The sequence below is a fragment of the Canis aureus genome, chromosome 24 (genome assembly GCF_053574225.1).
Source record: "Canis aureus isolate CA01 chromosome 24, VMU_Caureus_v.1.0, whole genome shotgun sequence".
Classification (NCBI taxonomy): domain Eukaryota; kingdom Metazoa; phylum Chordata; class Mammalia; order Carnivora; family Canidae; genus Canis; species Canis aureus.
The window spans coordinates 12,195,929-12,220,950 of NC_135634.1; the positions used below are offsets into that span (position 1 = coordinate 12,195,929).

The window sequence follows — 25,022 nt, forward strand, 5'->3', positions numbered from 1 at the left end:
GGCATAGAGATTACTTAAAAAATAATAGTAAAAATCTTTAAGAACTGAACATCTGCATAAGAAAAAAGAAATCCATATAAATTATATACCCACGATCCAGCTTCACATTGTCAATATATAGCCGATCCTGTTTCATCTTTACTACTCTTGGATAATTTTGAGGCACATCTCAGACATTTTATTGTGCCATCTGTGATTGCTTTAGTCAATGAAGAAGGAGAATTTTATTTAATTAATAAACTATTATTTGGCTGGGATTTACATTTCAGCAAGAAAAACCACACTAATATTCAGTTGATGTTTTGGACATTGATATGCTTTATATTTAAAAGCAAGATTTGTCTGTCATATCTTGACCCTAACTCTTTTTCTCTTATGTTGATAAGCTAGAGTAGCACCCCAAAATACAGAAACAATGGGGCAGCCTGGATGGCTCAGCCCTTTAGCACCGCCTTCAGCCCAGGGCGTGATCCTGGAGACTAGGCACCCTGCATGGAGCCTGCTTCTCCCACTGCCTGTGTCTCTGCCTCTCTCTCTCTCTGTCTCTCATGAATAAATAAATAAAATCTTAAAAAAAAAAAAAAAGAAACAATGATTCTGAGGAGACTTTCATTAGAAACGTCTAGACACAAAGTTATCTAACAGTCTAAAAATTGGCCAAAAGCAGTTTACAATGTGTCTTTCAAGTATTAATTGGAAGCTGTGTTCTCATTTTAGCTAGAAGTCAATTTTATAGATTCTTTTTTTTTTTTTTAAGATTTTATTTATTTAGTCATGAGAGGCACAGAGAGAGAGAGAAGCAGAGACACAGGCAGAGGGAGAAGCAGGCTCTCCGCAAGGAGCCCTGACCCGGGGTTCAGGCCCTGAGCCAAAGGCAGATGCTCAACCACTGAGCCACCCAAGCATCCGCGGAATATTCTTTGTCAACAGAAAAAAACCTAACGCCACTTACAATACTCAATTTTCCCCTCCACAATAGGATTAGGAGAGATTTGGGGGTCTCACCTTCATACAAATGGACAATTTGCCAGAGTTTCCATCTGCCGATGACTTCTAAAAGTGCCCCCCGTGTTTCTGCGTTCCCACCCACCTCTGGTTCAGGTGGGCCTGTGGGGCTTGGGCAGAGTGGCCCAGCTCTCCGGCTTCTCCGTGACTTCCGCTGAGACAGAAGTCTACCTGGGAGGAGCCTGGAAGAGATGCAGGAAGGAAAGGGATGGTCTTCCACTGAAGCTGCCAGCAGGCCTGCCCTGAGGCTGTGCCTGGGGTTAGGAGAACTTTTGAAAAAGGAAGATTGAAGATGGATAACTCTGCTGGTCACCCCTGCTTACTCAGAAGTGGAAGAAGTTAGATTCATGGCTTTTAATAAACTTCCTAGTCATAGCCTGGCCATTACACAGAACTTGGACATTAGATATATAAGATATATAAGATTTAGATATATGAGATTTTTGACCCTGTGTTAGGGTCCAGCAATCTGATGATGAATTTCACTTCCTTCAAATGTTTGGACCTGAGCCAGATTATCACTTCAAACCCTGCCTTGGCTCAAGAGGAAATAAAGTAGGTTGCTTTCCATTGCCCACTCACCTCACCATGGCTGAAGCCAAATACTTTCTACTTCTCCCCTCCTTCCTCTTCCTCTTCTCACCTCCCCTGCTCATCTTCCCTCTCCCTCCTCTCCTTCACCCTTCCCCTTCTTTTCTTCATCCCTACACCTCCCTTTCTTCCTCCCTCCTGCTCTGCTTCCTCCTCCCCTTCTCTCCTTTACCACACCTTTCCCCTTTCTTTCCTTGCCCTCCTCTTCCCTCTTCCTCCCTCCCCTTGTCTCTCCATTACTCTCGCCCCTCCCTCCTTGCTCTCTCATTCTTTTCCTCCCTACCCCCCCCCCCCCAATGTCCCCATCCTGTCCATGCTCCCTATCTTTGAGTCCTCCTGGGATCCTGGAGTTCTCTCGGGCCCCTCTGTCTCCTTCACCTGTACCCCGAAGTTAATTTCCCTCTCTGTCCCTTCCCTGAACTACCAACCAGCCTCAAAAAGATGCCAAACCCCTGAATAAATCAAAATGAGATAAGCAGGAGCAGTACCAACTTATGTGAAGAGCTGGTGGTCAGGAAGAAAGTGAAGTATGTGGAGCAGAAAGGAGAGGAATGAGGATGTTGGCAGCCACTGTCCCCTGAGAAACTGGATCCGAGCATAGCAGCATGTCACATCAAACCATAAGTGTGCCTGCCTGATGAGTTCAGCAGAGCTGGCTACTTGAGGTCGGTGTGTGTGTGCTTCTCAGGCCATGTGTTGAGTATACATGCATTGTGAGGTTGGGGGTGAGGGTTTTATAAGATCAATCGGTTCTTGTACCCAACGGTACACATATATGCTGGGCAGTGCGTAGCCACAAAGTATAATTTGTCTTTGCTCTGAAGTACCTAACACATGTGAGGGTAAAATTTTAATTGAGCTCCCCAATCTGATAAACTGAGCAGCTCCACACTTGGTCCACTATAGGAAGATGAGGCATTGGCTCCCCTGCTGTCCCTCACACTGATGCTTCCACACTATTCTTCAGTCTTGAATATGAAAGCTGTTGGTTTTACCAACACTGAGCCCCTGAATAGGGACTAGAAAGAATCCTCCAGAGAATGTTTGTAGCTGATAACAAGAGAGAGTGTCTGGTTTTGCAGGAGATGAAATGTTCTTTTGTATGTGAGCAGGAAGCAAGCAGATAGTCTACTTCAATAGCTTTTTATACCCACCAGGCATGTTGAAATTGATCTTTTCTATCGTGATTATCTATAAAACCTCTTTCGTTAGTGGTTTAGTTAGAAGAGTGCCAGTAACCTATTCTCATTCAAAGGCATTATCTCTTTGGAGGGAGGGGAGCTGAGAGCCATACCTTTATTCCCCATTTTTGTTTTGATATTCATTTGACTAAATATTAAAATTTAAGCTAAAATGAAATCTTGAACAAAACCTTGTGACAATTGGTAGTATCTTGAATTCTTTGTGAGGAGGCTAACACAGCCACCGAAATGAGAGGTCGGAAAGAAACTGTGGACTATAATTAAAAGCCTGCAACCTTTCAAAAGAATAGTTGAGGAATTTGTGGAGGACCACTCTTAATGCAGGATGATTTAGGCATAAATGAAGTTAGATTGATTTGACCATGACTCTTCTGGCTTTATTTATTTGTTTCTTTTTTAAGTGTAATTGAGCAATATATTAGTATTTTGGGGTGGTATCTTATAAATACAAAGATTGCTTCAGCTGGCCATCAAATATCTGTTGTGGCTTCACAAACTCGATGTAAATTTACTTCTGGCAGCAGGTGTATACAGTGCTGTCTCTTTGGGTGTTTACAAAGTCAAATGGCATTTTTAAAGTTGAATTACATTTTTGTAGGTTGTACTATGGACTCCTGTCCTCCAGAGTCAGCTAAGTGTCTGTCCCTCCTGAGCTCTCAGGGCAGACCATGAGGACCCTAGCCCCCTCCACACTGTGATCCCTGCACTGTATTGTTATGGCCTCTTTAACCTGCCAACCTTCTCCCCAGATTCTAAGTCCCTTAGAAGGCAGAGAACTATCTTCCCTTCCCAATGTTTGTAGCCCCAACACAATGCCTGCCCCCTGTGAAGTGTTGCAGAAGGCCAATGCTGATGGCTTCTCCTTGGGAGGGAGCCTGGGAGTGACAGGCAGCTCTGAAACGAGGCAGAGGGGCACTTTCACACTCCCAGTGTGTCCCAGACTGTGACCTGGGCTCAGGGATCTGTGGGAGAAGGATCAGCTGTCAGCTTCCAGCAATCCGTACTTACTAACTGTTCAGGGGATGCTGTGGTTTCCCAGGGGCGGGGTTTGGTAGAGGAAAGGACCCAGGGAGAGTGGTGAGGAACCCTGGAAACATAGAAGGGGCAGGTGAAGCCAGCAGGGAGCAGTGACTCCACGAGGTCTTCGACTCAGGCTCCGGGGCGGGGGCGCCAGGTGTGGGTTCGTTTCCTGCACGGGGCGGAGGGTTGCAGGGACCTATCCTTGCTCCTCCAGCCATAGGTGTGGCAACTTCGAGGTTGCCCAACGTTCCCAGGCCGGGAGGAGTCCAGACCTGGTCCGGTTGAGGAGTTATCACAGTCCCTTTTTATCAAGACCGACCAATCACCTGGCAGGTTCCAATAGAACTATTTTTCAAACTAGCGGTGTTTCCAAAGACAGGACTGGGCTCTCTGTGGAGTCTAGGACGATTTCAGCCTTTGAGGTAATGGAGACATAATTGAACAACGAGGAATTAATGTCATTGCAAATGATCTAGTGCCTCAAGTTCATTTCATGGGTTTTGTTCGAAGAGCAGCAGTCACTCATCTTGCGTGGCCAGCTGCCGTCAGAAAGATTTTGTTCTTTTTCGAGAGTATTTAGGAAATAAAGCTCAAGTGCTCGGCCCCTGCAAGTTGAAGGAGCAGTTTCACGCCTCAGCTTTTGACAAGGTACCACGATGCTATTCGTTGTTTTGCTTCTAGGAAGCGGAGGGTTTAGGAAACGACTTGGGCGGGCGCATCCCCGCGGCCGAGAGGACACAGACGTGCTCCCCTGGGACCCGAGAGGCTTCTCGGTCTTCCCGAAGGTGCCGGTCCCTGTGCGGAGGGTCCCCGGCGCCCTCCTAGACGCGCGAGGACACTCAGGGGGGTCTGGGGTGGCGGGGCCGGGCGGGCAGGACGAGGACGAGGAGGGAGCCGGACTGCGCCTCACTCCTCCGTGCCAAGGACACCGTCGCGGGGGCGCGGCCGGCTTCCCACGGATCGGACTTTCCGCCCCCGGGGCCGGGCGGCGCAGCTCCAACCCGGTCCCCCTTCCCCGCTTCGGGCGGCCCCCAAAGGCTGAGTAAGCGGGCGGAGGGAGGGAGGGGGCAGGGAGGCTGCGAGGATTTCCTGAGCGCTGCGGGGAGGAGGAGGGGACCCGGGCGGGAGGGCCGGGAGCGAGGACCCTGAACCTGCCGCGGCCGCCTCCGGGCCTTGCAGCCGGCGCCTCCCCGCGAGCGCTCGCCCGCCGCCCGCCGCCCGCCGCGCCCCCGCCGCCCGCCCCCGGCGGCCCCCGCCCCGCTCGGGAGCCGTAGGGAATCGGGTCCCGGAGGAAGAGGGTAGGTGGGGAGGCGGATGAGGGGTGGGGGACCCCTTGACGTCACTGGAAGGAGGTGCCGGGGTAGGAAGTGGGCTGGGGAAAGTTTATAAATCGCCCCCGCCCTCGGCTCCTCGGAATCGAGGTCCGCGGAAGGCTCGGAGCGCGCCTGGCGGACACTCCTGCGGCTCCTCCCCGGCGGCGGCGGCGGCGGCGGCGGCTCGGAGCGGGCTCCGGGACGGGCTCGGGAGCGGGGGCGCAGCGGCCGGAGGACGCCGAGCTGCGAGGATTACCCGGGAGGTGGTGGTCTCCCCGGCTGGAGCCGCGGCGCGGGGACTCGGGGCGCTCGGGGCGCAGGACCGGGGGGCGCGCGAGCCGGGTTCGGGCGCTGTGGCCCGCGAGCAGCGCGGGGACCGGGCGGGCAGGCCGCGTCACGCTCACCATGGTCAGCTGCCGGGACACCGGGGTCCTGCTGTGCGCGCTGCTTGGCGGCCTGCTGCTCACAGGTGAGGCTCGCGCGGGGCCCGGAGGGGGCGGCAGGCGGGCACACCCTGGGGGCCGGGGCCGGGGCCGGGCGCACGCGGGGAGGGGAAGCCGCGGCCGCCAGCAGCCAGCCTCGCCGGGAGCCTGGGACCCGGCTGTCGAGGGCACGCCCGGGGCGGTGGCGCCCTCGTCTTCCGTCGGGCAGGCGGTGCGGGCACCTCGGGGAGCGGCTGGCGGAGGCCGGCGGGCATCGCCGCCCCGAACTGCTGCTGGAGCCGAGCTCGGGGACGCGTCGGGTGGCCTTTGGCGGCCGCAGTCGCCGATGCGGGCCTCCCAGCCCGGCAGCCCGGGCACCAGGCTTAGGGGACGCCGCGCCCCGGACCGGCCCGACCCCCACAGCCTGCTCCCAGGCGGCCCGGCGCGGGTCGGCGGGGCCCACCGGAGCGCGAAGCCGCGGCTTCCCCAAGGTCCGCGAGGCCGCCGCGGGCTGCGCCGAGGCCCCGGCGTTGGTGCCGCTGGGCACCGGCCAGCACATCTTGCCTCCAGCGCGGAGGAGGAGAGCCCACCCGGACGAGGTCGCGGGCCTGCCAGGACCAGACAGCTCCCAGGAGATGGCAAACGGCTGGGGTCCAACGACCCACTCCGGGTCCCCGGGCCCGAATGCCCCCAGGAATGTTCAGCAGCTTCTGCTCCCCGCGGCGTGGCGACCGCCGGGCCGAGCGCGCTGCGCGCCGCCACCCCAGTGGGGCCTCCGCGGCGGGTCCAGCGCAGGTCGCCGACCTGAGTGAACCTGACCGACCAGGGCGCTCGAGAACCAAATACCGTTAAGTTTCAGGACTGCAGGCCTGATCTCTCCATTCCGAGAGAAGAGAGGGAGGACGGTTTGGACCAAAGATGCGGTCTGAGGAATCCGTGAGGTCCACCCCTTGGCTGGGGATTCGGGAAACGAGCGGCAGGACCGCCCGGGGCCAGGAGGTTACGCCGCCCTTGGAGTGGAGGTCCCCCCGCTCGGGGTCAAAGCCCGAGGGGACCTGGAGTCCCAGACTCGCCTTTGCTGCCCGTTGGGCTGAGAGGCCAAGCGCCCTCCGGACCAGTGCCCCCGGGCGCAGAGAGCCTTATTTCCGAGTGCCTTTCTTTTAAGGATCCTGGAGAGAAGGTAAAATAATGAAATGAAATACAGTAGCATTGAAAAGTTATTGTAGTCCTTCCGGGGAAGGAAAAAGTCAGTAGGGCTGGGCATATCTTTTTAAATGCTTGTTAAACCCTCAAAGTACTAACTTAAAAAAAAAAAAAAGATTCTTTCTCAGTGGGAGGAGTATTTAGATCGTCCGTTTCTGAATAACAATAGTTGCAATTAGATTGGCGAAACCTTTGAACTGACCGGCAGGCGTTGTCCTAATGTCTGAGAACTTGCTGTAATAAGTTGGGAAAGTCGGTAACAACTATTTTTTAAATGAAATACTGCTTTTCTTTGACAAAAATACTTTTTTGTTGTTGTTTTGAAAAGCCGCTTACATTTAAGTATAGTTGCTCAGAGCGCTTAAATAACTTCTGAAGTGCCTTCGCCTTTTATGTAAAGGTAAATCCAGGTAAATTCCTGTGAATCCAAAAAATGGAGGGAAAAGTGTGTGTTTCATTGCTTTTCTGCTTCACACATAAACATCTTTACTGTTGTTTCAAAAGCGGTAATCACCAGTATAGTTCTGTTGGTGATTAGGCGCAATTTAAATCAGTGGAAGCTTATCAGAAACCTGAGCAAGATTCCCTTGAGATCTTTTTAAGGTTTTATTTTCCTTAAACGAGGCAGAAATGTTAGGACTCTTCTGTGACTTAAAAAAAAAAAAATTGTTTATGTGTTACAACAAGAAAGCAAGACAAAACATTAGCAAGGTGAGAACCTCTTTACCTGCTGGTTTAGGAGTGTGGTTTCACTGGTTGGGATGCGTAATTGTTAAAGCATGGCTTTGTAGACCGCCGGCTTCTGGCTGGTTAACAGACAAATCACAGTAAAACAGTCAGCTGCTTTCCTTGTAAATCGCATCAGGGCTTTCAGACTGAACTGAGGGCTAGTGGTGTCCAGAAAGAGGCCAAGTCTCTGCCTTGTGGTTTTAATCAGGAATCTGCTCACCTTCGGGTGCTCTCTAACCTTTGAATATTTGTGAGTTATTAATATTTTGAGCGTGTGTGTGAATGTGTGTGCATGCACGGAGGTATAAAATAACCAGAGGCTCGGTCAGACAAAAAGATAATGCATTTCCCCCTAAAGATTACATTTACCTTCTTCCAAATACCTTGAGAAATTAAAAGATGACTGCAATTCAGATATTTTCAAGTCTTCTATATTGCGATCTTTCTCTCTAAAAATTATACCTCCCTTCCTCTGGCTCAGTCTCATTTTTCTTACTTTTTAAGTCACCCTGTCCATGATTAAAGCCACAGACCCCCCCTTTTTTTTTCTGTCCCCATTTTTGGAGGGGGGGGGCGTGTGTTTGAACAGCTGACATTTACAGTTTGCTATAACTAACTGGAAATGCAACACTTCTGAATCTTGTGAGGGAGAAAAAGCTACATTAATAATGTTAAAGTGTGCCTGAAGATAAGACTCATATCCAAATAGAATGTAATAAATCTTTCAAAATAAGGATTTTACATGACATAGTTTTACATGACAAGGTTTGTTGTTTTCTCAAAGGTTTTGGAAGCCACCACACTTTTTTGGTGGTGCTTTTCTGTATTGCATATTTGAAATATTAATTAGTTAGCACCTTTGGCAGTCCTTGGAGTTTTCCATCCGACACGTGTTGCAGATGAACTGTAGGTGGTCACCTGCCCTAGTTCCTTAATATTTTTACCTTGTTTGTTTACTGTTATTTAAATTTTTTTCTTTATCTGTTGAAAATTCTGTAACAGGCTATCCAGCTCCTCTTCCAGGGATAACTCCGTGTATTTTTCGTTTTCTTATGTGAAAGTCAGAAGTTAGAATAGATGCCTATTTCTAAGGCACCTTTCCAAATATTTAAGCGAATGAGTCCAAGGAATAGGCTCAACTTGTTGTGTGTCTCTTTCTCCTCCCCAACGCCTTTATGCATTTGCATATAAAATGGCTGATAAACCCAGTAATGCCAGAGTTGAGTGTGTAAAGAACTGGGTGTCACCGGCTATCAGTAATCACATTGCGTTTTTTTTTGTTTTTTTTTTTTTGTCTTCCATCACCTGGTTAACTCGCTCTTTGATGGGTTGCAAGAGCTAAGCTGTTAGAAGCTGTCTGAACCAGCAGTAATCATAGGCTTCTTTTTCTTTTACAAACAGAATATGTAACTCTATGAAGTAAAACTCTACCTCCTAACTCTGGTTACATTACCTCTTCTAAGGCTGTTAGTCATTTCAACTCAGAAGAATTTCTTGGGTTTTATTTGTTTTTTTGTTGTTTAATTCTCAGTTTTTTGACTCAAAAAGAACTTCATTCTAAAAATTTCAAATTGCAGGGTTGCCCCGGTGGTTCAGCTGTTTAGCGCTGCCTTCAGCCCCGGGTGTAATCCTGGAGACCTGGGATCGAGTCCCACCTCGGGCTCCCTGCATGGAGCCTGCTTCTCCCTCTGCCTGTGTTTCTGCTTCTCTCTCTGTGTGTCTTTCATGAATAAATAAATAAATAAAATCTTAAAAATAAATAAATAAAAATTTCAAATTACAACAGGGATACTAAGCCTCTTATTTAAAACTGGACCTATTTTATATGCTCTTTTAGAACAAACCAAATAATCACTTTGTTCTCCTCACCAGAAAAGTATTGAGACATTCAAAATCCACTTTGAACATATGTAATATAGCAGTTGGAAATATATTGCCAAAAAAATGGGTTTTATATTGACCAAAAAAAATGCAGCGTCCTTGAGAGGGTTTTTGCCAGGTTGTGGCTGATGTTTCCTCTGGCTTGGGAAGTTCTGCAAAGCACGAGCAAACTGAGATGTGTATGCGAGCAGGCCTAAGAATGGAGAGAAAGTGGAAGAAGCCCTCTTGGCACTTGGGTGTTAAATGCAGAGCTTGCTGACTATAGGTTTCTGTTACAGTTGCATGGTTAGGAGTTTATTGGATATCAAGTAAATAGAACTTTTCAGAGTACTTGTCATTGTGGAGAGGTGAGGGAAGGACATGTGAAATGATACCAGACCTTCTTATTTTTTCTTTAAATGAAAATATATTATTAGGAGTGGTTAAAAGCATTAAAAACATCTGTTGCATTGCTTTAAATAATTTAATAGGACAGGACAGTCCATTCCGTTCCAATGGTTTTAGTGTACTGGTGAGGCTTGTAAGGAATGACAAGATCTCCTACCAAATGCTTTCCAGGATCATTGTTGATTCCTCACGCACTTGGGTGCCTTGGAAATTGCATGCTGCTGATGACATTACTGGATTTTATACCAGATTGAGGGAGGGAAAAGGAAATGGGAGGAATGGGGTAATTGAGGGAGGGATTGAGAGGAAAGCCTCTGGTTTAGCATCTGGGACTTCAGGGGGGTTTCATTAAGGAAATGGTTCCATTGAGTCTGCTGAAGATAGTGGACTAGATTTCCTGCATTGCTGCTGGGCGGATGTGGGGGGATGTCAAGAATTCCTGGGGATTTCCCATCAGTCTTGGTAAGCTGGATGCCTGAGAGCCATATCTCATTATTGCTCCTTTTCTTGATTTTTGAGCTCCTTTCGAGACCTGATCTTGTCTCCCAGACATATAGGTTGTGAGAGCTAGATGTAATCTCATAGATCCAACGTTCTTATTTCAAAGATGAGAAAACCCACCCCGGCACGGTAGTCTTCTTCCCCCAGGGGCAGGAGCCGGCTAGTGGCAGACCCAGTCGTAGAACCTGCTGTTCACAGTACAGATAACATTTCTTCTTCGTTTCTCTTTCTTCCAACCCAAGCAGAGTAGAGGTGTTCAGAAATTTGTTGAATGACTTTATTGCAGTGCTAATGTTTCTATTTTAAATGCTGGCATCTTTTGCAAAGATGAAATCTTCCTGTTTTCTTAAAGCCCACAAGGAGCTTAGATTAAGAATATCAAAATTATGGCTGCTTAGTAGTACACTGATCCATATGGTGAGCAAACTAATTCTCCTCGTGACCCTTCTTTTGAACTGCTATGCCAAGCTGTGGCCAAAGTAGTTGCAGCCTACATCACCGGCCTCGTTTCTCCCCACTTCCCTCCACATACTCTGTGACCCAGCTAACACAAACCCTTCCTCACTCAAAGAACTTACTCACCCTTCTCAGGATAGGCCTTGTGCATTTGTCACTCTGTGTTCATACTGTTTGCCTGCAAGATCCTTTCCCTGCCTCCGCATTTCCTCCTCTGCCTTTCAAAGCCTTCCAAAGATCAGAAATCACAATCTCTTTGAATTCCTCCTTATAATTACAGACAAAATTTATGTTTTCTTCTCCTATATGTTCCCTCCTCTATACAGCCCTGATATATATCCTTTCTAGTTCTCACCTTGTGTCATGACTCTTCTGTCAATGTGTCTGTCTCCTTGCCCTCTGATCCCTGGCACCTAGTATAACGCCTGGCATGGAGGGCCTTAGTAAGTGCTAGAATGAATAATTATGTAGCCCCACTACTATTTCAAAGCAGCAAGCTCTCAGGGCCATATATGAATTTGTCCCAGTATATGAATGTACTCCTGCCTGTCCAATTGGCCTCAGTTATAGTGAATTCCTCACAGGGATGGCTCCCCATAGAGAATGTTGGTCTGCAGTGATAACTTTGCAGTAAGTGTCTAAGAGGAAGGAAATCAGCTGGGATCTTCAACTCTCTGAGACCTCTCTCTCTTGTAATCCTCTCTTTTGTCCTGATGCTTTACTGGGGACTCTGCGCATGCCCACAAAATTATAAGACAGTCTTCTCAGAGTGTGTTCCTTGGTTCAGCAGCAGCAGCAGCATCCCCCCGGACAACTTAATGAATCAGAGAGCCTGTATATTCATAAAGTCCACCGATGTTTTGTTTGCACATTAAAAATGGAGAAGCACAGGGATCCCTGGGTGGCGCAGCGGTTTAGCGCCTGCCTTTGGCCCAGGGCGCGATCCTGGAGACCTGGGATCGAATCCCACGTCGGGCTCCCGGTGCATGGAGCCTGCTTCTCCCTCTGCCTATGTCTCTGCCTCTCTCTCTCTCTCTCTGTGACTATCATAAATAAAAATAAAAAAAGTTTAAAAAAATAAAAATGGAGAAGCACAGATTTTAGTAAAGGATTCTTAGCTCTGGTGTCAGGATCTAATTAGTTTTTTTTATCAACCACCCTAGTGATGACCTGTGACCTGTGTGGCTAAGGGACTAGACCTGGGCCAGCTAGGAGCCTCTTTTGGCTCCCACATTGTTCTTCTTGTGTCCTGTCTTCTCCTGGGACACCTGGGTCCTTCTTCAAGACTCTTTTTATGAAATCTTAGACTTGGCTTGGACCTGTAATCCAAGTAAAAACAGAGGTAGTGGGTGAACAAGTAAACAGAGTGAGTGGCAAGATCAAGTTCTTAGAAAATGCAGACTCGGTGAAAAATCATAAAAATGACATTAAATAGATAGCAGTCAACCATAAATAAAAGTTTTATGAGGCATTTGCTTTCAGAAAAAATTATTTGGTGACATCAAGCAGCGAAGGTAAGTGTCCTCTGAATCTTGGTTGTCAGGAAGGCATCACTGTCTCATTATGTCTTGCTACTCTGATAGCACGTTTTTTGTTTTGTTTTGTTTTGTTCTGTTTGTGCTTCTTACTGGGATGAAATTCAATGTGTTTTGTGCTTGTTCTTCCTCGTCTCTTACAGCAAATCTTGGCAAATGCTTTTGTCCTTTCACAGATTACCATATTGCCTACAGGCACTTTTTCTCAGCCTGGTCTTCTAACCTATTTAACTGATGGAGTGTGAATGGATTTCCTTTCAAGCTACAGACACACCCATGTGGTCCCCAGAAGCAAAGCTGTAACAATGGTCAGATGCTTGTGTTGCAAGAGGCCTGAAGTGAACCTTATATAAATGAAAAAAGCCTTTGCTTTCATTAGACACAAAGATGAAAGCATTTAAACTTCTGTGAAGCTCTTTGCCTCTTGCTAGGGCCATGGTCCCCCGTGTTGACCCTACATTAGAATCATCTGGGGAGCTTTTAAACCTACCTTGCCCTGGCTGTACCCCTTACCGATTTAATAACAATCTCTTGAGTGGGAACCAGGCACCAGTAATTTATAAAGCTCCCAGGTGATTTCAGTGGGCGGAAGAGGTTAAGAACCTCCTATTTTATCATCCATCTGAATCACCTGGAGAGCTTGCTGCGTTAGAGTGCTGAGCTCCACCCCAGAGTTTCTGAGGTGGAAAAAATGCAAATTATTGGCCCTTTGGCCTGGGGTGGGGCCAATAATTTGCATTTCGAGCAAGTTCCCTTGTTGTTGCTGTTGCACCTCATGCCGAGACCACTTGTTGAGAGCCACTGCCCTACAGGCTGGTTGAAGAGACCTGGCCACCTTGGAGACCCATGTGCCAATCTGTAAAAGGCTCTAAGTCCTCACTAGACATATAACAAAGTAGAGGAAACTATTTACAAGAATTCCTATTTACAAGAATGCCAGGAAGGGTATGTGTTAGTAGTGTGGCAGAAGGAATATTAGGGTAAAGTGCTTGGGGCACACAACAAACAAAAGTGGCAAAATTGCCTTCTGAGGAAGGTGGATCCGGTTGGTGTGGGTGGGGTATGTGAGTTAGGAGTCAGACTGAATTGCAGGTGTAGACAGTAGAGCTAATAGTAGTTCTTCTCTGCCTTATGCCTCAGAACGCTCAGGCTTTCATCTGTATAAATATTGCTAAGTGTCTACAGGGTCCTACTGAAAGGGCCATGCCATTGACCTGTCCTGGGCACCCAAGTACCTCGGGCCAGCCCTGCCACACTCCGGGATCCCCATGCAATGCGGCCTGAAGCCTCATGATGCTTTGCCTCCATAACTGAGCTGCTTGGCCTGTGTTTCCTTTGCTGGGATCAGTGTCTGCCACTTGGGTGGCTGAATTCTATGTGCTGGTTCTGCTGACTTTCATGGTGTTCCAGAGGTCTGTCCCCACTGGTTAGTGAGAAGAGTTTGCTGCTTGGCCAGAAACAGAGCTGGCCTCTCGTGCAGAACCATGTGCTGGAAACTTTCTTGTGAAACATCAAGAATCCAAGTTGTATCTCCTTCCCTGAGAGCACCTAAGGGTACCTCTGGGGCATTGGAGGCTGAATGCTATGTGTGCTCCACTTGGATGCTTAATGTTCAAATATAGAAAGAACATATCTGGGGCACCTGGGTGGCTCAGTGGTTGAGTGTCTGCCTTCAGCTCAGGTCGTGATCGCAGGGTCCTGCGCTTGGGTCCTGCGTTGGAGGGGAGCCTGCTTCTCCCTCTGCCCACATCTCTGCCTCTCTCTGTGTCTCTCATGAATAAATAAATAAAACCTTTAAAAAAGAAAGAAAAAAAGAAAGAAAGAAAGAAAGAAAGAACATATCCTTTACCCACTCCCACTGCTGAATCACTGCTTCTGAAGGGCTAACTCAGGATTGCATTTGTATCTGTCATCTATTGCTATGTGATAGGTTGCCCCAAAACTCACTGGCCTTAAACAATAATTCATTATGCGTTCTGAGTCTGTGGATTAGGAATTTGGGCGGAGCTCAACTGAGTGATCTTTCCCTCAGGGCCTAGCTGGATCCCTCATGCAGCTGTCCTTCATTTGGCATTGCCACTAGGCCCTTGCCACTGCCTATTGCTGGGTCTCCCCTCCACACACGGAGTTTTGCCATTCGTTGGTATAGCTCAGGTTTCTTTATGTGGAGGCAGGGGCAGAAGCTTCAAGGCCCTTTGAGGTCTGGACTTTGCCTAGACCACTCTGCCCCGTTGGGTTTGCAAAAGCAGGTCCTAACCTAGAGTCAAAGGCGGGGGGGGGGAAGAGGCTCCTTTCTTTTTTTTTTTTTTTATGGTGAAAAATTTATATTTAGATTTATAGCCGGCTGGACTCAGTTCAGATGATCCCAATTTTGTTGGCAACATGCAAAGCATCATAGTCAGGAGCCAGTCGAACATATGCTTTCTTCTCTCCATCAGGCCTGATCAAGGTGTTGACCTTGGCCACATCAGTGTCATAGAGCTTCTTCACAGCCTGTTTGATCTGGTGCTTGTTGGCCTTGACATCCACAATGAACACAAGTGTGTTGTTGTCTTCTATTTTCTTCATGGCTGACTCAGTAGTTAAGGGGAACTTGATGATGGCAGAGTGATCAAGCTGGTCTCTCCCGGGGGCGCGCTCTCGAGGATATCTGGGCTGCCTGCGGAGACGCAGGGTCTTGGGTCTTGGGAATGTAGGTGACGTGCGGATCTTCTCTTTTTTGTGACTGTGCTGCCTTTCAGCACCGCTCTCTTAGCTTTCAAAGCCTTTGCTTTGGCTTCGGCTTTGGGAGGGGCAGGGGCTTCCTTCTTCGCCTTCCGCCTTCGCCATCTTCGTGAAAGGGATCAAGAGGCTCCTTTCTTGAAGGGGGTTGCTGCACCATACAGTGGCCGTGTTTTTCAATCTACCATACCACTGTTGACATGGTTACCTTTTTCTTTTCGGTCTAGATATTAGGCTGGAGTTTGGACAAGAAAATGATTGTGAATTATTCTTTGGCCCTTCTAAACACTACCTGTGATAGAGACAACTGGTCCAATGGAAGAGCTTCTGTTTCATAAATCTTATGATTGCTACAGAGGCCACGGTTAATGTGTCATGCCTTGTTGGGGCTGCTGGCCTCCTAAGAGTACCATAATACCAGTGAGGAAGCACGGCTGATCTTCAGACTCTGAGTGTGGGGAGCCCTGCAGCTTCTCTTGACTTAAATCATCAAATCTCTGATGCAGCATCTTCTCTGGAGGATGTGAGGAAGCTGAATGCTTTGAGGAAAGGGGAAAGGAGTGGACTGACCCTTATGGATGGTTAGGTACTTTGACTTACATATGCAGTTTGACTCAATCCTCAGAGGTAGGGACAGTACTCTCAAATATGAAGAAACGGAGGCTTACATAAATTAAATACTTTCCCTAAGATCACAGCAGTGGTAAGTAAAGCTGGAATCATCCCAGGCTGATGTGTGTGACTGCCAAGCTCCCCTCCTCCTACCATGCCTTACAGTCTAAATGAAAAGGGGAGAAAGAAAAGAACATCGATGAGAATGTGTTGGTCTTTCCCTTCTTTCAAAACTATCTCTCCTTGGAGCTTTGCCATCTCCAAAGAATGTGAGACGCCGCTGCTACTCCAGCCTGAAGTGGCCTTGGGAGATTCCACTGTTGCGTGCAGGAGACACAAGTAAAGTCTCCATTGAGACTGGATTTTAATCACATGGGTTTTCTTATCAAGGACCTCCCAAAAAATTCAAGTCAGAAGAGGATCCCCTTGAACAATTCAAGTCCATAAGAACCTGATTTTTAAAAAGATGATTTTATTTTAAAAAGAGAGAGAGGTGGGGAGGGGGAGAGGAAGAAGGAGAGAGAAACTCAAGCAGACTATGCACTGAGCAGGGAGCCTGGCACCAGGCTGAATCTCATGACCCTGAGATCACGACCTGAGCCAAAACTGAGAGTCAGACGCTTGACCGACTATACCACCCAGGAGCGCCTTTTTGTTTATTTCTTAAGAATATGATTTTATATGGGCTTTCAAACTGCTCTCCTCTATGTGGCTTCACATGAGGTCAGATTACATAAAAGGATGGATAAGCCAAACCAGCACTTTGATCCTGGAAAAGTTCTCATCATCAGTGAGGTCCTGTGAAGAAGCCAGGGCTGCCCTCTGCCAGATTGCTTCCTAGGAATCAATCAAATTGAGTACACGTTCTCTGTGTACCTTTTAGATCCCAGAAACCTCAAAGACTCAGAACTTTTTCTTAATGAGACTGGAGTATAGGGAAGGACCCTAGTGTGTATTTGACCCCCAGAGCAGATGCCATGCATATTGGGGGAGGGGGAGGATGCATGTACTGAGCCCTTCCTAAGCACAGGCTCTGTACATGGTAGCTCAAATGAACTTCTTCATAACTACCCAATGTGCACACTTTTAACTTTGTTTAATACAGATCGAAACCCTGAGGCTCAGAGAAACCATGTGGTTTACTGAGGATTACACACTTAGGAGTGTCTAGCCCAGGATTCAAAACAGGTCATTCTGATTTTGAAATTGGTACTCTTTCCACCAACATGTACCCAACATATCTTGAATGACAAAATCTAGGAATTAAGGAAAACCAGAGTTTGGCTTCTGGGGTTTAGAACGAAGAGCTTATGTTTGTGAGAAAAACACAACTGTCTGAGAGCATTCTCCTAGAGGGAGTTACTTTTCAGTGTAGGATGGACACAACACATGCTTTCATTTCTTTTTTCTTTGTTTCTTTCATCAAAGAAATTTTCAAATATACTATACAAGCAGGGTTAATTATAGTCCTCCTGTTGCACATTATATCTCCAGATGATTTACCTTGTTGATTGACAGTCCTCATAACATTTATCAAAAATGGAAGCATTTCTTTCGAGCCCTGTTGTGTCTTGGATCTCTCCTCCCCCACTAGATCATTCCTTTCAGATATTCAAATCTGCAAGAAGTCGAGAAAGAGGAAGAGTGTTTTACTTCTTCCTTGATCAATTAATTGGAGAGGGGCACTTTTTAATACCAGAATATGGCTGTGTTCATCCAAATCTGAGAAAAACCCTGTCCTGCCACCAAACAGTGGAAATGTGGTCCAACGGGTACATGTCTTAGATGAAAATTATAAGGACTGGTGATATATATACTGTTTGATTTTTTTTTTTTTAATTATTGTTTTCTTTTTCTAAGTTGGCATTAGAGCAACTGAAAGTAGATGTAAACAGAGCAGAAAGGCAGAGCTGTATTAAGGAGATAGCAAACAATTTGAAAAGGCAGTGTAAACTCTTGTTAAGGCATTGCACCTATGATTAATGGTATTGTTTTCTTTTTGGGAAACACTGTTTAGCTCTCTTTTTCCACATAATGTCTCCTGCTGGATCAGATTTTTGTTCTCAGTTTTTTGGAAATGTTTATAGCTTCAAAATCTTTTCCATTGAGAATTCTGCTAGAACTGGACCAAAAAAAAAAAATAAAAAATAAAAAAAGAATTACATGAGAATTGAGCGATTGTATTGTCCTAGAATGGATCTTGTGTACCTATAACTGCTGGAGGGTTAGAGAATATTTGACACACATCATTGATGTTCAAATTAGCAACGATTTTACCACACGCTTCCCCATCCCATTCTGTTCTCAAAACTGCTGAATGAGAAGTAGCCTATGCAAAATATTTGTCACACAGAGTCACTTGGAAGGCAAATGGGAAATTCGGGAAACTAACACAGGAATTTCTCTCTCACCTTAGCCTGTCTCAACTGACATTGAACTTAATAATTCTATATCTGAATACCTCTTTTTAGGGGCAGTGAAATTCTAAAATGTTGAGATAGAGTTGTTTTGGACTTTGAGTCCAAGCAGATGGGCATGGGATTGCCTTTCTGGAATAATTCACTCACCATTTTGGGAGAATGTTAAAGACAAACTTGCTTGGAAATTTCTTTTAAGGATTATATTTTCTTAGAATGTTCTGGAATGGTATGCTTTCTGGTGTGATTTCATAAGGAAAAGCATGGATCATATCAAATTTGATTCTCCTGATGCCTGTTTCATAACCAGTAATCCTACTAGGTCTATGTGCAACTTTCCATGGAATTCAGGCATGTGTAGACTATTTTTTTTGAAGACTATGTTATTTTGAATATTTTAACAAGTCACTTACAAGGTGCTCAAGAATATTCATCAATTAACCCGTTTTTTTATTTCAAGATGTAAGCATAGTTGTGTTCGTTGTACTATATGTTTGCCGTTGACTGTTTTATTTTGTGAAGTTAACTGAATTTTACTGAAGTGAATCACTTAAGTGTAGAGAAGAATTTATGACTCCCTATGCTCAAAAATATGTCCTTTGAAAACAAGGTATACATAGTTATGAGGTGATCTCTGTTTGTTGACTTAGATAATCTTCTACATTTCTTGGTATTCACCTAATCTACTTGTAGGTGACTCATGACCTAACAGGCTACTCAGGGCTGAGAGCCCTTCAAAAGGAAGTACTTGTTTCTGATTCATCTTCCCAGCTCTGAATCCAGTACAGTACCTGGTACACAGTAATCTCTCAATAAGTGCTGGTTGAACTGACTGTAACGTATCATAGCCATTCCTCTGGATCTCACTTGTAGAAGTCATGGTTCCACATTGGTTCACTTTCTAATTACCTTATATGGAAGTGTGGGTGGAGGAGGTTGATGGAAATATGCCCAAGAGCTGGTAGTCCACCTCCCAGCACATCTGTAATGTTGTGTTCCTTCCTGTGAGGGCCATCCTCTGATTCTAGTGACCCCTTTCTTGTCTTTGTCTGAGCTAATCATGTTCTCCTGAATTGAATCTAGACTTAGGATTCAAAATGAGGATTTAAGCTGCCCAGCCACTAGAGAAATCGTTCCCAAGAGATACTTTCTTTAGATGAGCCCTCCTGCTGGGAAATTCTTAGCTGGTCAAGGTTCCCAAACTGCACAGAAGAAAGACAGTTGATTGGAAACCTGAATTTTTAGGTGCGCCAATTTACCCTAAAGATACTAGGTGATGTTACTGCTCCTGCTATTGTTTTTTTTTGCTATCTTAGAGAAGGACTTTTGGGTTGGAAACTATTTCCTCTTGGCTCTGGACCGTCCCCAGGGTAAGCTAGGAAGACAAAACAGGTTAAGAGGAGGGACAAGTTAAGTCCTGATGTAATCATGCAAATGAAAGCTCATTATTATTATTATTTTTTAATTCCTCTCATTGCTTCACCTCCATCTGAGACTTCTTCCACAATTTCCAAAAGCACAGCATGACCTGGGCAGATCATCTAGAGAATGTTCCTTTGTGGCTTTTATTCTAGTGGCAAGTAAAGTGAGATAAATCCTACATTAAAAAAAAATATGCAAACCAGGGCATTGGAAGAAGATAGTAGGGCTTTTCTCCCCTCAAGGAAAGCAGAATTGTACAGATAAGAGAATTAAGGGTAGTTGATAAAGGAAAAACAGTTGCCTAAAAGTAAAGAAGAAGCTTGAGAGGGTTTGAAGATTTGTAAATCTTGGAGGGAGAGAGGAAGAGAACCAAATACTTCCTTTACCAAACATACGCTCAGTCTTTGGGTCTTCCTTCAACACTATTCTTGTATGAGAATGTCCCTCACTTCCTGGGCTGGGCTAGTGTCCCCACATCTGGTACTTTGCTATGAAAACGCACAGATGTAATTTTATGTTTGCATATAAAGTAATTTGTAAGTATAAAATCTATATATATCCATATTTCCTTGTTTCTTTAGCTGTTGTCCAGCCTAAATTATAAGCACTTTAAAGAAAGCGATCTTGTTTGTCTTGTTTATGATTGTATCCTTCTCTTAGTATATGTTGAAAATATTATGTGGAGGAATAAATGCTAAGGTGAAACATCAGAGAAATCTACAAGGTGAGGGGTGAGAGAAAGGGGTCATATGGGGAATGTAGTAGGAAAAAAACCAGGGTTGGCTGGCAGTAAAAGAGAGATAAGAAGGATAGATAAATGAGGGGAATAAGTTCCCAGACTCTTAGGATCGTGTTTGGGAGTCCAACCCTTAACCCTGTTCATCAGTCTCATCTCGGGGAGTTGATGCCTTAACTTTGTAGGGACAGATCCAGAACTGGAGACTTTCTTGCCTCTCTATAGAGTTCTTCCTTCTGGTATTCTGTAACTTCTGCTTACTGATTTTGGGCTTATCCTCTAGAGTTGGTTGGTACATAGGATATTTTAAAGCCCATTAGGTGGATGGCCAACTGGGAGCAAAAATTGGTGTTTTGTTTCATTTGTTCTTCCATCAGAGTTGTGATATCTCGGATGATATCAAAACCACTAATTCTAGAAATAAAATTTCAGATAGGTTAATGAGAGTGTATGAGTAAAAATGCCCTGAGAATATTCCCTCGGTTTGGAGTATAAATGAATTTAAAGTCTTACAAATATTTGTAAGGAAGACCTTGCTATCATACACTGAAGTGAGTGAAAACCATTCAGTAAATTATTTCTTTAAAAATTGAGATACTTCTGCTGGAACCGTACTGCTTTTTAGTGGCTTATTTTCTCTTCCAGAGGCTTGGCTTTCAGCAAAACTTGTAGAACATTATTAGTTCCATCTGAGATAAGATTTTTTTTTTTAAGATTTTATTTTATCTATTTATTCATGAGAGACCTACAGAGAGAGGCAGAGACACAGGCAGAGGGAGAAGCAGGCTCCGTGCAGGCAGCCCGATGTGGGACTCAATCCCGGGACCAGGATCACACCCTGAGCAGAAGGCAGACACTCAACCACTGAGCCACCCAGGCGCCCCAAGATTTTTTTTTTAAAGTTTGTGAAACCTTAGGAAGATTACAAATATTTACCATGTAAATTAAGCAAGTCTTAAGAAATCATGAAAATTAAAGGAAGCCAGAATTAAAAAGAACAGTTCAGTAACATACCCATCCCATTGTTTAAGCGGGATTAGTCTCCAAAATATGTGTAATGAAAAGCAATTGTATTTCAAATTGTTTAATTTAGAAGGAAACTGATTTTGACAACAGAAACACAATGGTCAAGAATAGTGTTTTAATGAGCCTTAGAAAGTATGCTAACATGGCTTTCAAAAAGTCAATTCCCCAATGATGGATAACTTAATCGCACACACTTGGCCATTTAAATCTTCAGAGGTCAGAGGGTTTGTATATATAATTGGTTACAAAGGCGGAGATCTCTCAACTTGCCTCTTAGGGAGGGAATTTATAAAGCACCATCTTTATAGACCGTTTAAAGGACTCCAGAAAAAAGTTCTCTTATGTAGTTTCAGCTTCATAAACTGGATCAGTGTGAGCCTACAATTAATGTGGGAATCTTATCACACTCTGCCTGCCAACCTTATTTTGTTTTTCCGGTTTTTATACACAAACCAAATGGCATTTTGGCATTATTTGTAATAGATTATAAAGTTGAAGAATATATAAAGAGACCAAACATGGATTAGCTGTAGTAATGTTTTTGGCTTTTCCTTGCTGGATAGATAGGGTTAACATGCACTCTTGCCTGTCTGCCTCCTTGCTAGCTAGCCTTCCTCGTTTTATTACACATATATTTTAAGGTAGTATTTTGGATTCAAAATTAAAACCTCAGCACAGTGCATTTTTATGGTTACTTAATAACCTCACAACATACAACTCCATGATATACTCATTTTTTTTTTTTCCTGGAAAGAACTGTGTGAATCTCAGATTAATTGTGTGACATAACAGATTATAGGCAGTGGCTACACTAAAATTTAAAAGTTCCAATTCCTGTTCTGTTTTACCATTCTATGGCAAGTTCCTATATTGAATTGATGAAATGTTTCCACATCTACTTTGGGATGCTTTCCTTCCTGATGGAACCCACAGGGTTCTATGTAAGTAACTTGTCCATGAAATTCGGGTACCTGCTCCCATCGTTTCCAATAGATGACTGGCCCCTTGGTCTTGAGCAGTAATGGACACAGAGCATTTGATAAAATACTTGGTAGTAGATCAAACTGTAATCCTGATGTAATGCAGAATGGGGAAAACTTCAGGTTTTAAATTGTGGGTTGCACTTTTTTTTTTTTTTTTTAACTATACTATACTTCCAGGCTGATAATTGTTTGCATGTGTATAAAAGCTTTAACCATTAAATATTTTTTATTGAAGGATACATGTATTGACATACAATGTTATGTTAGTTTCAGGAATAATTGTTTATTTAAAAATAATATGGAGGGGCACCTGGGTGGTTGAGCTTTTGTCTTAGACTCAGGTCATGATCCTGAGGTCCTGAGATTGAGTCCTGCATGAGGCTCCCTGAGGGGAGCCTGCTTCTCCCTCTGCCTGTGTCTCTGCCTCTCATGAATAAATAAATAAAATCTAAAAAATAATAATAATATGGAGATACCTTTGGCAGAACTGAAACTTGGATTTGTAAAGAAGATATTAGAGATTATAAGATTGATGCTAAGGCACTTCAAGCATTTTATTAATGCTACTACCATTCTTAACAATGCAGCTCCATGCAAGTGCTCTCTTGCCTGTAAACATTCTGTCTCTGACCCTACTGCATTGTGTTAGAGCACTGTGATTCTGGAGAGGATGCACCAAGTGCTGAAAGATTAACAAAACAGTTACTTCTATTAAACTAAGTGTTGTGTATTTAATCCTACATATACTGCATGTATTTTCATTGAAACGGCACCTCTACTGAGCAATCCCTTTTCAGGTGTTCAGAACCAGAAATTTAATACATTCTGAATTTCAGGTGTTCATAGCCTGAAATTTAATACATTCTGGCCTGAAATGACTTGTGATTCAACATGAACAGTTGAATTATGAACAGTTGGTAATTATGATCTATTCTATATGAGGTGGCATCAGGCCAGTTTGCCCACAGTCCCCTGAACAGCAACACGGGGGAAGAATAGAGGCCAGCGGGGATGTACTCCAAATGTAATGCGTTTCCTGCTACTGATAGAGAAGCACTACCTAACAGACAAAATCTTCCTCTATGCCTTTTTAGGGTGTGAACATTGTTCTTTTCCTCTCCCTTTGCATAACCAGTTGAAGGCCTGCCAGACTTCACTAAATACTTTACGAGCCATGTCTCGTGCCCTGTCAACCAGATCTTGACCCTTGCTCCAGGCAGCTCAGATAACTTCCATGACATCCTATGATAAATTGAAATGACATGTCGTTAGCTCTGTGGAGGTGGTTTTTGAACTCATTCAATAAGAGAACAGTGGTGTGGGAGTGGAGCATTTTTGGGAAAAAGGTACCTCCTTGGTCGGCAGGAGATTTCTCACTAACCAACCTTAATTAACTCTGATGTCACATGAAAAGGAGCTGTGCATGGGTACAGGTCATTGGGAGGGTAGGCTCCTGATGGTAGCCCAGTGACAGGCCTAATGATAAATGAAGGCGCCCTGTTAAAGCATGACCCTCCAAGAAGCCAGTGTCAAGTAAAAAGCTAGAGAAGTACACTGAAGATGTGCCCCTCATAAACACCAATTGTAGGGATGTTGAAGTTTTTCAGAGTACTTTGGTAAGCATCTTAAACTACACAGAATTTTCTCTTCTAAATGACTTTCATAAAGGAAAAATGAGTAAAGCCAATAACTCATGCATGGATAGGTTGGATAGACTGTCCAAGTTCTGATTATTTTAGACATTGGCCACATCATTTGCTAATAGCATGGTGTCCTTTATGCCTTGCACTGCAAGAGCTATTTATGGATTTTGTCAACTGACAATTAAAATATGAGTTGTAAGACAGCTTTAAAACACACTATAGAAGAATTATTCAAATGAATATGTCTATAGCCAACGTTGACTACTGAAATTAAACATTTACATAATTTCTTCACTTGTTTTTTTACACTTGAATTCAAGACATAAATGCTATGTAAATGACTATCTTAAATTTTCTATTAAAACATGGAGATGAGACGCTTGGCATTTCAAATCTAATGATTTGGGGATTACTTTGAATAGCAAAAACTCTAAAGCAAGAAGCTAGTGAATTTTTTTTGAGGGTCTGTGTGGTGAAAGAGTGAGTTTAACATCAGGTAAAGATGTAAAGGGCAATAGCAAGTTCCTGGGATTAGCAACTTTCTATAGCTTAAATGTATGGCTGCTGTAGCTACTTCAGCATCCAGTCCTTTGTGGATTCTGAAGAACAATAATACAATTACCCTAACCTAAAATAGCCGGTATTTGCCCATTCAAAAGTTGCGGATAATCTTATCAACATAAGGGATTAGTCATCAGTAAATCACAGTTTCATGCTCTTGCCAAATACGCATCTATTTCCAAATTCCAGCTAAAAAGAGCTTTCCTTATGCCTAGAGCAATGGAGAATACAATTCAAACAACCCCCAAACATCTTTCACTTCTGAACCGCTTCCCCCACACCTCAAAGTTGATGTATATGCAGAGAAAAGTGTGCGTCCAAGTAGATTGGTATGGACACATGCCTGTCTATAAGTTAAAATCCTTTTTTCTTTAGGGTTTTCCTTGACTCAATGGCAATTGTTTTTTGGGGAAAAATAATATTTTGAAAACAAATATCATGCCTAATCATGAGACTCAAGCTCTGCTGCAATACAAATCCCTGTGGCTTTCCTATTTCGATGTGGTCTGTTGGTAGATGGAATATGAACCCTTCAGTCTTTTTCCATCATGCTAAAAATGAGAGAGCGCAACATGCATATTATAATGCCCTCTGTCAACATGTGCACTGTCAGCTTAGCTAGTGGTGTGGTCTTCATTTAAGACAGCCATTCTAAT

General features: G+C 44.6%; 1 protein-coding gene across 5 annotated transcripts in view; it reads left to right on the plus strand.

Annotated features, from left to right (window-relative positions):
- The first annotated feature begins 4,447 nt into the window (after positions 1–4,447).
- FLT1 (fms related receptor tyrosine kinase 1) overlaps positions 4,448–25,022 on the plus strand; it is a 178,791-nt gene continuing 158,216 nt past the window's right edge. For 2 of the 5 annotated variants that reach the window (XM_077868260.1, XM_077868261.1), the window contains exon 1: positions 5,215–5,600. In XM_077868260.1, the coding sequence (XP_077724386.1) occupies positions 5,537–5,600 (64 nt within the window). In that variant the 5' untranslated portion in view covers positions 5,215–5,536. Of the gene's footprint in view, positions 4,467–5,214; positions 5,601–25,022 lie in introns of those variants that run through there. The other 3 variants (XM_077868262.1, XM_077868266.1, XM_077868267.1) reach the window with 3 other exon arrangements.